Source organism: Solenopsis invicta, chromosome 6 (genome assembly GCF_016802725.1).
Source record: "Solenopsis invicta isolate M01_SB chromosome 6, UNIL_Sinv_3.0, whole genome shotgun sequence".
In the NCBI taxonomy this organism is placed as follows: domain Eukaryota; kingdom Metazoa; phylum Arthropoda; class Insecta; order Hymenoptera; family Formicidae; genus Solenopsis; species Solenopsis invicta.
Genome location: NC_052669.1, coordinates 18,832,272 through 18,846,292, shown reverse-complemented (window position 1 = coordinate 18,846,292; position 14,021 = coordinate 18,832,272). Strand labels below are relative to the sequence as shown.

The 14,021-nt window shown below is 41.4% G+C and overlaps 2 protein-coding genes across 2 annotated transcripts in view; one reads left to right on the top strand and one right to left on the bottom strand.

Annotated features, from left to right (window-relative positions):
* Positions 1–4,945, top strand: part of LOC113003799 — a 154,038-nt gene extending 149,093 nt beyond the window's left edge. Inside the window, exon 4 of the mRNA XM_026134829.2 lies at positions 2,128–4,945. Within this exon, the coding sequence (XP_025990614.2) occupies positions 2,128–2,157 (30 nt within the window). The 3' untranslated portion in view covers positions 2,158–4,945. The remainder of the gene's footprint in view (positions 1–2,127) is intronic.
* LOC105204031 overlaps positions 1–14,021 on the bottom strand; it is a 31,494-nt gene that overhangs the window by 16,604 nt on the left and 869 nt on the right. Inside the window, exon 2 of the mRNA XM_011173033.3 lies at positions 13,101–13,148. Coding sequence (XP_011171335.2) covers positions 13,101–13,148 — 48 coding nt within the window. The remainder of the gene's footprint in view (positions 1–13,100; positions 13,149–14,021) is intronic.

Sequence of the window (14,021 nt, the reverse complement as noted above, 5' to 3'; positions counted from 1 at the left end):
AAAATCGAGCGATATGCAGATGTCCCTCTTACCGCCGCTTTTCTCCGCCGCGTCGTTTAGTTCGTGAGAGCAGAAAGCGCGCAAAGGTCGGAAGGCAATTGCTCGTGTGTGTACGCGTATCCATAATCACTAAATTCGGTGTCCACGAAAGCGTCAAGCAGTTTACGAGAAGAGACGAGATTGCACCGAGAAATCGCTCGCGGCGCGGCCGACGACAACGACGAGACCGTCCAAATAATCGGGGGCACTCTCCTTGATCCGATTCCCAACAACATCCCGTACAAGACCTTCTACGGTTCGTATTTGCATGCGCTCTTACTTTCACGTGGCGACGACTCGCTCGTAACTACGTCGAACTGTTTATTGGAAATAAATTCCCGTTTATTTATCGCTATGGAGATTACGTGCATCGAAGGGACATTTAAAAATAAAATAACCGACCGACTAAAGTTTAGACAAGACTTCACAATCGGACCAACTTTCCCAATGCAATTCGATGTTCCGCTCTAAATGGAAAAAAATATTTGATGTATAAAGTACTAATTTTCTTTTTATCAAAATCATACTGTTTGTATTTATAATTCCACCAATTTTTGGCAGATTAAATTGCTATCGCACATACACGCTAGCTCGTAAAGAGGTCACGCAGTCCTCTCGATTACTCGTTTAATTACCGATTACGCAATTCGTTGATTCCCGTGTTGCGAGACACGCCAGATTACATTTTACGATGGTCCGCGCGATGACTCAGCTTAGGTAGAAAATCAGACGGCACACGCAGAAAGACGAAGAGAAAGAGAGAGAGAAAGAGAGAGAGAGAGAGAGAGAGCAGGCTCGTGCATAGACTCGCATATTGAATCGCCGAGGAAGAGGGCGTACGTTTAAACAAACCTTAATTGATGCACGGCGTGCACTTAATTAAGGGATACGCGGCACGCGATGATAATTGCGACGAACTGTGTCAATACCTAGCCGCCGTCTCGTAGTTTAGAGGGTGACGTGCGTTCGATAAATTAATGAAGACAATTATTAGATTAACGACATCCCGTCAGACGGTCGCGCCGATGTGCAATTAGGATGCTCGAACGAGTGCGACCCTTATGCGACGCAGCGCACGCCACTTAAACTGAGCTACAAAAAGCGGAGAGAGATGACGACTTGTTAGGGCTTAAAATTAATAATTTCGCGACGCACGCAAAAACATAATGAAGTGGGAGAGAACCTCTCCTCCTGTCACGGTTTATAGTTTGCCATATGTATCTAAATTTATGTCTAAATATAAAATAAATATGAGAGTAGATGTAATAGATACAATTTAAATATAATAAAAATACACTAAGAGAAAAAATATCTTACAATTCAAAAATTTAACTTAACACAAAAGAGTTATTTACTTGGTGGGTCTCAATAGATTATTTACTTGCTGTCATTATATAAAAATGTTTTAATTGAAATATTTTTTGTAAATAAAGTGAAGAACTATTTTTTGTTCAAATAACTTTTTCTCGCAGTTCTGGGAAATATTTCCTATTGGACTATTTTTATATTTTTAATAATTTTGTAATCTAAGAAACCAATTTAACTAAAAATAAGTGGCATATTATTAATTCATTTTTAAAATCACATTTAAATGTAAGAATACAAAATTTATATACTTAAGATAATATGTTTATTTATTTGAAAGTAAACATTTTTAAACAGAACAAACAAATGCTTGTATCAAAATATATGGAAAGGTTTTAAGAAAATGTTTTTTCATTTAAAAAATTTCTTCTCTTAATGTATAAATATTACATCAAAATACATTTAAAATTTGTACAATTCTGAAATTGGAATTTAAAAAAAAATCATCTTAAATTAAAAACAAGATTTTATTGATGTTCCAAGAAAATCCTTTAGACCCTCAAACATGTGTAATTTAAAGACAACCAACTTGATTTCTTTTTTTTAACAAATCTATTTTGAATTGGTCGTGGAATCCATGTACGAAAGGAAATACGGATCTCGCGTATCACCGTGCGTGTTCTCGAACGCGAACTAGCGTGGCCAGAATTCCCCGACGGATAAATCCCGACGATATAGCGGATGTGGTTTTAGAGGGTTCATAAAGCGCCTTGAAATCCACAGAATCGATGGAGCAGACGGAGCGCGCGATGAAGAGGTACGAGTTATTGCGATGCTATGCCGAATACGTTAACTGGAGGCTGAAGGGACTAAAAAGAGGGATTGAATCTCGTGGCGAGACTTTCGACAATGAAGAACGTAGGGGAAAGAGACGTGGAAGACGCTCAAGGCCGTACTAGAGACGGAAATAGATTGCTCTTTTACAACTTTTTTCCGATGCGTGTCTTCTCTTTGTTTGAATATTGCCCGCCGAGTAAATGGGATCGCGGAATGTTTACGACGGAACAACTGGCGTGAGACTGATCAAATTCTTCAATTCAAGTTTGTTTGTATATTTAAGTTAAATATATAAATGTTTAAATTAAAGCGCAAATATTTCATGTATTTGAGTTAAATACAAAGAAAAATATTTAAACTGAAGGAATGTAATCAAGTTGAAGAATTTTGTCGATTTAACAACTTTGTTTCTTAGCGTACATACAATTCAGCGAACGACGTCACGGATTAAAAGTCATCACTACTTTTACCGGCATTCGCGTTACGTGTGCGTTTATACTGCAATTATGGCAATCTTCAAAAATAATTCTCAATCCTCTGAGTTATAATTTTATTGTATCGGATGTCTCCGTCATTCGGATTTAATTGCTAGCCCGCGCATGAAAGTGAAAGATTATTGCCATTGTTACAGTGGGACTCGCGATGAATTGCCAGTTTCAAGACGTCTTTATGGGCCCATCAATGCTAATAGCACTGCAATTGAATAGAAAAGTATCCCCTCTATTACGAAATTTCCGTTTTTAATAAACATTTTAAAATGCAACTCTTCATGGCCAATTTCCTCTTAAATCGCGCTAAAGCGAGCTACAGAATGTGTAGAATCTTTCGTTTTAATATTTAAAATTACAATACAGTCCAATATTATACATTGGAATATAAAATATATTCAACGCATTTTTTTATACAATAAAAAAATCTTCTTTCATGACAATTAAGTTAGTAAGTGTAATTAAACATAAATAAACGCGACGGTCATTCACAATTATTCGTCTGGAGGTTTCTCCTGCGAAACTCGCGTCGTGCAAGAGACCCCGTTGCAGACGGGGTCTCCAGTGGAATTCGCAACGAATGCCGGAAACGTTTGATTAACAGTTTACTCATTATCGACCCGATTATGAGATAAGTATCGACGACAAGAGAGGTCGCCTACTTGCCCAGCAATCTGGAATAATGATCGTCCCCCGGGAGGACGCGCGACGGCGTACGAATTATCGTATGCACGACGACGATGGGAACGTGTGACTCCGTGAGCCGACTTATTACAAAACGCGCTGTTACGTCCGTATATTCGCAGAATTATAGGTGAGTTCGCGCGCGACTCTCCGCTGCATTGCGCTCGCACACGTCTAGCTTTCACTCGGACACATTCGAAGACAGTGGCTGGGAAAATTCTCGTGCGATGCCCCTGACCGGAGTCCCTCTGGCTTATCATTAGTCTTCGCGATACCCTCTTTCGTCGCGGCAAAATCTTTATATAACGCTGGACTTGAGAGAGAAAATGGGAAAATAACAAATGGACAGAGAGCAGAATTTTGATAGGCAGGACACGACGTGCTTTTGATTTATTTGCGTGAAACACGAGAGTTTTGAGTCTCTGATGATTTATAGTCCATCAGGAGATGCCTGGATTAACTACCTGGTAGGTAATTTTACGGCTCGCGTCTATTTTGACGACTGTTAGAGTTCAACAGCACTCCTTCCCACATCCGCACGAAAAAAAACCTCCTCGGCAGTGGCACTCATTAGTCTCAGAATATTAGTTATGATGAGTTCACGGTTGCCAGCTTTCGCATCTCTCTGCTGCATCGGAAAGTTACTTTTATGTGTACGTATATGTACATATATGTATATATGTTTATCTGAACGCGCGAGGTCACGCGGCAATTAGGTACACCGGCCATCGGTTATGGCAATTGATCTTGATGGCCATGGAGAATCCGCGAGCGCTCATAAAAATTAAGGAATCTGGTGACTCATGCCGTTTTTACCTTCGTTTCTTGTCCGGGGTGCCTGAACCACCGTCTCTCGCGCGAGAGAGCCGACTTATTTGGCGAACGTGGAGAACGATTCGATTCAATCGTCCGATCTTGATCGACCGATTCGTGGCAGTCGCCTCTTTATTGGCCATAAAGCGACGATAATTTTAACACTCTCTGTTCTGTATTCCGATAACCGAATAATGGGTCAGCAATTCTCAAGCAAAGAGTTGTATGAATTTTTCATGGGCGACTGCATATTGCATTTTACGTTCTCGTACTTGAATAATGAAGAGTTTTGGCGTGGAGAAGAGCGTGGAAAAATGAAAATTCACAGCAAATTCAGAACAAAATTGATCAAATTAACATTATTTATGAATTCGTATTTGCATAATATGATTATACTCAACTGTCTTAACTTTTTAATTATTTCCTTAAGGTTCAAAGGGCACAGAACGATAAAAAAAGTTCCGAAAGCATAGCAGAGTCATCGCAGAAGTGTCATGGGGCATAATTATGGCGATGCAAATTAAATGTCAACGTAACGTTATATATCACGACTTCCTTGACAGTCGTGGTGTAGTTGGCATTTAAAGAGTCTTCCCCTCATTATCACGCCGGCCGCTCGTTATTGCGAAAACAAAGAAAGTAGTACGAGCCGCGAAGAAGGAGAGCCGCGTTTCGATCCTCGAGATAGGAAAGTGAAATAAGCGAGGCAGCCCTTAGGCACACACTATATATCTCACCCCATAATCGAGAACAAGTTGCTTGTTGACGTTTTGACCCAAATGTAGGATATAGACGAAGTGTTTGTCTTAATATGTTTTCGTATATTTAAAAAAAAATGTTTTATTTTCAAATAAACATTTTTTTAACATCATTTTCTCGATTAAAAGAAAAACATTTCCCAAGTTTAAAGAAATAAATTATTTCATACTAATATTTAATTAAGGAAATGATAACAAAAAAAAATTTTTTAGTTCACTTATATATCTTTTATTTTCAAATATCTATTAATATAATTGATTCCTTTAATTTTTATGTCATAGATTAATATTAGAATAGAAGAATATACAAAAATTGATAAAATAAAAAAATAGAAACAATAGAACAATGGAATAATAAAAGTATAAATATGAAATATGTGTGCCTTTTTCGAACTCAACAACTGCGTAAATATAGACTCCAATTTCGTAACTTCTAAATTAGAAACAAAGGCTTCGCTTCTATTTCATATTCCTATTTTTCTCAGCTATAAATGCTTTTATATATGCTATAAATTAACATTACGCTACGTGATAAATTGATGTGATGCTCATACATATTATACGCCGAGCGATGCTCGTAAACGTTACCAACAAAAGAGACAAAGAGATGGGGCTGTCGGAATGTACGGACGCAGGAATGTACGCGGTTAATGCATGTTGTACGTGCTCGGGAAGGTGCGTATTTCGTGGATAGAGGCAACCGGAAGAGGCTGAGGGCACCCGAGTGGAACGCGGCCCGACGGTGCAGAGAGGAGTAATGACACTGTGGTGTAAGTAATCGTCAAATAAGGGCCTTCCTAAGCAGGGACGTAGTTAATAAATTGACAAATGTAGTATTATATCTATAGTTTTAATTGCGTACGATACGGATTCATGTATAATGAAAATTATCGTATACATGTGTATGTGTATGTGTATTCGTATATTTTTCATTCTATTAGACTCTTGGATTTAGAGAGAAGTTTAAAATTAAATAAAAATAAGAATTACTCATTTTACATCCGGCCGGAGTTCGTAAAAAAAAAAAAAAGCGATTTGTGTTAACTTGACTGGAAACAATGGATTAGCCAGACGTCGAATCGACTATTCGTCGAGTTAACGGCAGCTCATTTTTTTTTTTCAAATGAACGAAGAGAGAACTAGAGAAACGCTCGCTACGATCTACAGACTAGATTGCGCGGATCATTGAACTATACTTTATATACCGCGTAATGTACAATCTGGGCGAGAGTGACGTAACGTCAAATCGCTTTGTCCATGTAACTAATCCCTCGTGAGTTCTGCGAATGGACCGGTATCCATCATGTTCACGTAACATCTTGTGGCGCCAAAAATGCCTCTATGTATAATATAACGCGCGAAAACACAGAAAGGATTAATGTACGTAATATATGCACGGGTGACCATTCTGGGAACTTAATTAACATATTCAGACCAGAGATAAATGTTCGCGCAGCAAGAGACACAAGTCGCGGACGATTTCTTGCTGCCGGCTTCTATCTTCGGCGCAACGTTCTGCGAAAGCGAACCCTCTCATTAATCTATTTTTCATCGATAGGCGTACGCGGATGTAATTTCTTTCAGGGATATATAAAATGAATATTCATTACGTGTTCTCGTTACGGTAAATCTCGGTCTTTCGGCCCTTATCCAGATCGACGAGTGTACTAACAATGAAGAATGAAGCGGTCTCTAAAGAATGTTCTCACTTGTAAATACATTTTACACGCTGATAAATCTGTTTGATTTTCTCATCAGCCGTCGTTTATCGCGTACACACAACACACATCGTAACACATGTTACGTACACGTTAAACAAACTAATATCGGAGAAGTATAACAGCCTCGATTTGCGCCGAGTAATTTTCCTTCTTTCGCACGCCAATCGACGTTACAAAGGTTTTCTACAGGAAAATGTGAACTCCATATCTTCTACTCTCAATAAAAAAAAAAAATCAATTCTTGCAAGACTAGTTAACAGACATGTGTTTGAAAAAGCTTCCTATGTATTATAGGTACATGCTATCGATCGCCCGTCTAATAATATCGCTGCTCTAATTCGCCCCTAGCATGTACTGTCAATTATCGTCTAACGATTTTATGGGTTCACAAGAATTAAAATACTTTCCATGTATTTATGAAAGAAATCAGAGTTTACCGAGTCGTTAAATGGATCCCTATGTATTAATGACGCTAATTTTAAACAGCACGATCAATCTTAAGCACGGGGCAAAAAAAAAGGAATAAAAATTATCAAAACCCTAATTTTTCCCAGTAGACGCGCTAGATGATCTTCCCGAATTTTCGCGTTTCGAACCGTTGTTTTTACACGCGTCTGCCGGGCCGTTCAACGAAAAATGTTTACGCTGAGTCGCTGACTGACGTTAACTCGCTCTCGCGTACAGATCCAAAACGCATCTGCAATAATTGCGAGCCGCGGCCGCTCGTCATCGTGTCCATCCCTCTTCGCCATATGTATGGATTTCACGTGGAGCAGCTTTATTATTATTGCGGCATGCAATCATAGGCGACTACGGCGAACGGAAGAGCGTGCACGGTGCATAGGCCAAGGGTGGAGAAGGAAGAGAAGATGGAGCAGGAGGAGGAGAAGGAGGAGGAGGAGGAGGAAAAGGCAAGCCCGCGCTCGATGCTCCGCCGCTGGATGCTGCATTCCCGAGAGTGCACTAATGCATGGACTGGGTTATGTAAATAGCTACGATCTGGCGAACAACGCGCCGGGTTAAGCGTCCGCCTGCCGTCTCCATAATATCGAATAACGGTGCTTCGCGGTGCGACCGCGGAAAATGTAACTCCTCCGCACGATACTCCTCCGCCTCCCTCTACGCTTTCGCGAAATCCGACAGCGAACAGCGAATGTCACGATGCAGCATGAATGGAACGTGGTATTTTCATCGCGATGTTGATGACACGCGAAATTTCTAGGGCCGTCGGGTAATAGCGATTAAATTTGCAAAACGTCATGGCATAGAGTGTATTACGTGCTGACGTGGAGGACGCCGATGCAGCATAAAGTATAATCTCTATTATGAAATAAACGAGGAGCAATTGTGGTAAAGCTAAATCCAATTTTTTTAAATAGAAATGACTCTTTAGAAGAATCCTTTAGCAATGGATTTTTCAGGATATTAAATTAAGCGGCACGTATCAAGTGATGCATTTACCCTATAAGCGCTGCAATATCCTTAGAATATTATACGAATATTATTAAAAATTAAAATGATATTCAATATTTTTAATATTATTTTAATATTATGGGAATACTGTATTAATGTTAAATGTCCATTTTTTCACAATACTCATGAGGTATTATTTCAACATCCGTGGGATATTATAAAAATGTTCTACGAATATTATTTTGGCCAAAAATTAATGTGAATCATCATGTATAAAATATTTATAAACTTTATAATTATTTCATTTAAAGGCTATAATATTCACGATAATTTAAAATAGTGAAGTAAATAATATTATTTACTTTTCACATGATATTTATATAATATTTATATAATATTATCAGAAGTGGGTATATATTTAATATTAAATAATATTAGGCGCTTATAGGGTAACACTATCATCACTGTATTTTTAAGGTGGGCTTTTGCGACTTTGCGAATGTGAAATCCATTTCCAACTCCGTCATATCTTTCCGTTTCGTATCTTTACCCTGGCACTGCTCGATCGCTCGCGTTATGCGATGTCAATATTTCGACACGTGATCATCGCGTTCCATTGGATTCCTCCTCGTCGTTCCTAGAACGTCGTGCAAGAAGCCGGCTTAACGCTATAAATGAAATAACACCTCGGTCCGTCTGACAGATTAATCTCTTCCTTTCTTACAAACTTCGCGCCCAGCTCGCACGAGAATCCACTTCGCGTCGTAAACATCGTATATCTCCGGGAAGCGCGAGCTAAACGGATATCGTTTAGAAGTTTCTTCGAAACCGCATAGCTTCGTTCTTCCTCGGAGCGGAGCTATGTAAAAATAGCGGCACCATTAGAACTCGAGCAAAAGGAAGCTAATTGTGCTACTTTCCTGTCAAGATTGTCATGCTGCATTTAGTTTACTTAGCACGTATTTTGCTGGCTTTGATTTTAGTAACGCAACGATGAAACGTTTACATGTCCCCGAGTTATTAGCTCTCGGTGCAACTTTGATAAATTTCAATACAGCTGAAAAAAAATATTATAATAATCCATTTCCTATAGTTTTCCTCTTTATCACACCAGTTAAATCTACAATTATTTTATACATTTATTCTAAAAATATAGCAAATGTAGTATATATCATAAAAAGATCAAGCGTTCCGCAAATGGTTCCAGTTTGATCTACTTTTCGTAGCTCACGTTATGCGGATACCGCAACACGTGCTTATTTTTTCTTTTAAATCTTTTTGAGGAAAATAAAACATGGGGAAAGTTAAACGCCAAGCTCGATTTAACGATATTACACAACGTTACAAAGATGGATGGCATAACGCGCGAACACGGAAGAGCGTACAAGACTATAAAAAGAGGTGCTCTCTTTTATAATCGCGGCGACGTAGTTGGAATCATCGAGACGGATATTGGGAAAAAAAAAAAGAAAATTGATCAAAGGCATCGCGGGAAGGTTAACGGTTGCCTTGAAATTGCCCACGAGGCGAGAGAAGGCGCGCGTGCGATTTGCCATTTATTAGCGGTCGCGCGCAAATGCACTGGATGGAGCAGACAGCAACGTTTCGGGTTAAAAGACGAGAAGTCGCGGCGATTAATTCTCACGCGAGCAACGGGATCCGTTTCGTTACCGCCGCGGCGCCAATTTACTCGGCTAATTAATCGGCCTCGCGCTCGCTAATTACCGTCGACCTGCAACAATTCCGCGGCCTCTTTCACTCGAACGACACAGAAGAGGAGCCGAGGAAAGAATGTAATTTGCGTCTCACGCGCGTCGCTGGAGAGAAGGCGCGAGAGGAGAAAATGATCGCGATGAATTTCGGCATTCGGGGTAAGAGCGAATTCGAGAGAAGAGGAGGAGCGCCTCGAGGGAGAGAAGTTTCTTTTTCACTCAAAAGTGTTGCGTCGTTATCCTTTTGTTGCAAACCGGTTACCGCGACGCGCGATTTCGCAATCGGCAGGAAGGGCCCTTCCGGCCCTTACGAACCTTTCTTGGCCGATCGTATCTTATCCGCGTGACTCGTAAAACGTGCGAAACCGTGGGCAGGGGATCAGGAAGGGAATCACGGGTGCGTGTCGCGCAACCATGATGCATGCATTACGCAGGTGTGCAAATGGAAGCAACAACCAAGTATCCTTAAACGCACGTCTCTCGAGAGAGAGCGCGTAGGCAAATAACTCGCTCTTAAACATGCGACCGCTTAATTGCCGCGTTGGCCTGCAGCGATAAAAAAGTTTCGAGGATGCGCCGCGGCGCGACGGCGCAAGGGTGGGAAATCTAATCGTCCGTTTGCCGCCCGCCGCAACGCGCGCGCGGCGCTTTAACGCTGTAATCGCGATTTTACATTCCACAGCGAATCTTCGTCGTAGCGTGATTTCTGAGAAATCAACTTTATCTCGCTCTTTGACGCTGCGTACCGCGTGATAGCACACCATCGTGGTTATCTTGGGTAAACAAAGGAGGAGGCTCGTTGCAGACGAAGGGATTGCCGTTTAACGCGACTCTTTCGTTTCACACAGGTCGTCGCGGTGTTGTTGCGGCGCAGACCGTGAGGAGGGAGGAGACGGAGGAGAGTGATAATTTTCTTGTACCGAGCGTAGTGTCACGGTGTGGGATCGAAAAGGCAGGATGGTGACATCACGCGCGAACCCGCTCCGGTCACTGGCGTGGCCGGACAAACGTGCACGAACACACGCACGTGCATTCGGATAGAGGTCCCACAAAGGCCTACCACGCGGTCTCCCTCCGACTGATAATAATTACGGGAGGGGCTGAAGCGGACTTCCGCTCGACATACACTCGATCTGTGGCGCACGGCTGTCCGGAGCGAAACCACCTAGCGAAACCACCTACGGATATTTCAGGAACACACGGCGCGACTTCGGCGCTTTCTGCGACGTTTATAGCGCGGACTTACTTTTGCAGCCGGCTAAATTGATTAGCTAAATCAACACGTGCTTAACCCACAATTTCTGATATTCGGATTAGCCCGCGGCCCAGGCTAACGTTATTGTCTCGTTCAAATATGGCAATGGACTTTTTCTCCGTTTTCACTCCATTGATGTCCGTCGATATCACTTTTTGCGCTGTTATTCGCTGGTTCGTGCATTGATAATTATAAATATTGAAGAACAGTTTGATTCAGGAGCTACTTAAAATTTAAGTAGTAATTCAGTCGAGTCAATAAATGAGTGAATCGCTTCGATTACTAGTAACACGAAATATTAATCGTATATTATTTTGAAAAAAAAAAGATACACGTCACGATTATAATATATTTACTTGTATTTCATTAGTCGGAATTTCGTGCCACGCTACGCTAGTTGCTAGATACTTGGAGTTCACAGTAGGCCCGGAATAGATGGTCCACTCACTGTGTGAATATTCGGTGACCGAGAGTGCCTCGGGTCGTTGCGATTATTCCAACATTTTTGATGAGCTCGTTAATTCTGACACGATTAGCGCGCAGACAGCGACGGAATGTAGCGAGGGAAATGGGCATGAAAAAGTTGTATTATGGAATTCCAGTATATTACGGGATGTAACCTCGCGTTGTTTCGAACGATTAGTCACCCATCCGTCCGATGGTAAATCGGGGAACGCTTAACAACGAAAATAAAGACAAGCGGAAATGTGGTCTGTTACTTTCGGAATAAATAATCGCGTCGCGTCGTACACGAAAGAACTCTCTTGTCGTTTCGAGCTGTAAAGTACGCTATAGTCAAAGAGCACCTGGCCCTTTTCTGTCGCGACGCTGAAAGAAGAGAGCCGGAGAACGGAGATTCTAAGAACAACGACGCGTGTTCGAAGCCATTCAAAAATGAGGCAGAAACGCGTTCCTCGAAGTCGTGTGAATTCCCAATTGAAAATTAATGATGACGATTAGAATACTTAATCTTCTTATCGAATCGCTGAAGGAAGTTGGAAAATATTTGTATAAGATATACAATATTTGTGGAAATCACATTTGCTGCCACTATATCTACAAATATTTGCTACAGACACTGGTACTTGTTGAATATTGGTAACACGATCTTTTCTCTCAATGCGCAATCGTGCAAAATGTGTGCGAATTCCTAATTCCTCGAGCCAAGGACTACCGATGATGATTAGAGTACCTAGCACTTGTATCGAATCGCTGAAAGAAGTTGGAAAATAGAGAGATTCCGAGAACAATGCGAATTCGCAGTCGTTCAAAATGCAGCAGAAACACATTCCCCGAAGTCGTGAATTCCTAGCCCTTTGAGCTAAAGACTAGGTGGTGATGATGATCAGAGTATCTGGCTTTTCTATCGAATCGCTGAACAGAGAAAACAGAGATTCTAAGAACAACGCGAATTCGCAGTGTGAATTCATACACTGGAGAAACATTTTTTCATGTTCAAGTAAATATATTTAATTTATTTTAACATCATTATGTTTATTAAAAATATATATATATTTCCCAAGTTCAAAATTATTTTATACTAGCTAACATTTTTTTTAAATAAAAAAAAAAGTGTGTTAAAATAAATATATTTACTTGAACGTAAAAGACTTTCAGTGTAATCCCGTGAACTAAAGGATAGTGGAAGAAATTCTCTCTCCATTCTTGTCTCTACTTTAATTTCAGCTCTCAGAAAATTAGCTTAGAAAATTAGATTCAGCTTCCTCTATCGGATTCCGCGGATTATGGATCGGCATAAAATTCCCTGAAATAATCGATTCACCGTCAGTTATGAAACGGAAAGCGCACGCTAATTCCTTTGTGCTAAACGTATCTCCATTCTGGCATTCTGGCTTTCGCACCGCGCGCGGTCTTGAATCGTTTCGAAACAGTAAAGTGGTACCCTTTCAGGATTCTAAATAAGCCGTGTTACGTTGGCAACGCGTTGAATGAGATAAAGGGGTACGCTCGCGGAGCCGTCCGAGAGCCGGGGGAACGTTCGGTTGTCCGACTGCGGGAGATGCGTCGGGGATGAATGTGCAATAATAAAGCCGACGAGGCATAAATAAACTCACCTTTCGAAGTTTCTCCAATTCATTCGCATCTGCAGCCGGCTGTGCCGCCTGTCAAGAATAGAAAGTATCAAATTATTTGACGGCCGCCGCTTTATATGTAACGCATTAAGCGAGCATTTTCAACGAGAGTAACGCGAATGCCGGCCGCCGCGCGCCTGCATCCCCGTGGGTATCCTATCTACTCGCGAGCGCGCTGCATCTTTCGACATTTAATCGGTCCGGCACAATAGCAGATATATGCGGCGGGCGGGCCGTTATCCGGACAGAAATCCCATTTATTGTATTTAAATCGCGTTGCAAAACTCAAACGCGTGAGCGCGCGCTGGCGCTCGCGCTCGCGCTCGCGTCGACCTAACGCTCCAAGGATTTCATTGCGCTCGCTACGAATTTCGTAATTAGTCGTAAAGCAGGAACGCACGCGCTCGCGAGCACCGTCAGCCGCTATCGCTGCTCCCGTCGTAATTCAAGCGCGTTATTAAGCCGAGCGATTCCGGAACAAGCGGGAATAGTTTCACATCCTTATGGAAGTTTAATCAACGAGGAATGCACGAGATATCTCGAGGTTGCGCCGCGCGCGCACGCACATTCCTGAATTCGATTTCGCGTAAATCTCTTCGAAAGACGAATTTTCAAACTTAATTACATCGCCGACGAAACAATGAATTGGTCTTCAAATTAAAAAGGTCGGGCCTTTTAAAACGGCGCGTCGTGAGTCGAAGTTAAAAAATTCGTAAAGAGAGTTAACGAAAAGGATTTTAAGCTGGACGCGAGAGAACGTGAGAGGAATCCACCAGATGAGAGGGATAATTCTGAGCTGTACAATGCGGTGCAGCAGCCTGGCGCGTTCCTTCCTCCGCGAAATTATTTTTGTACGCTCCAGAATGTTTAGCATCGATATAGCGTTTCTTATAATATCCCTCG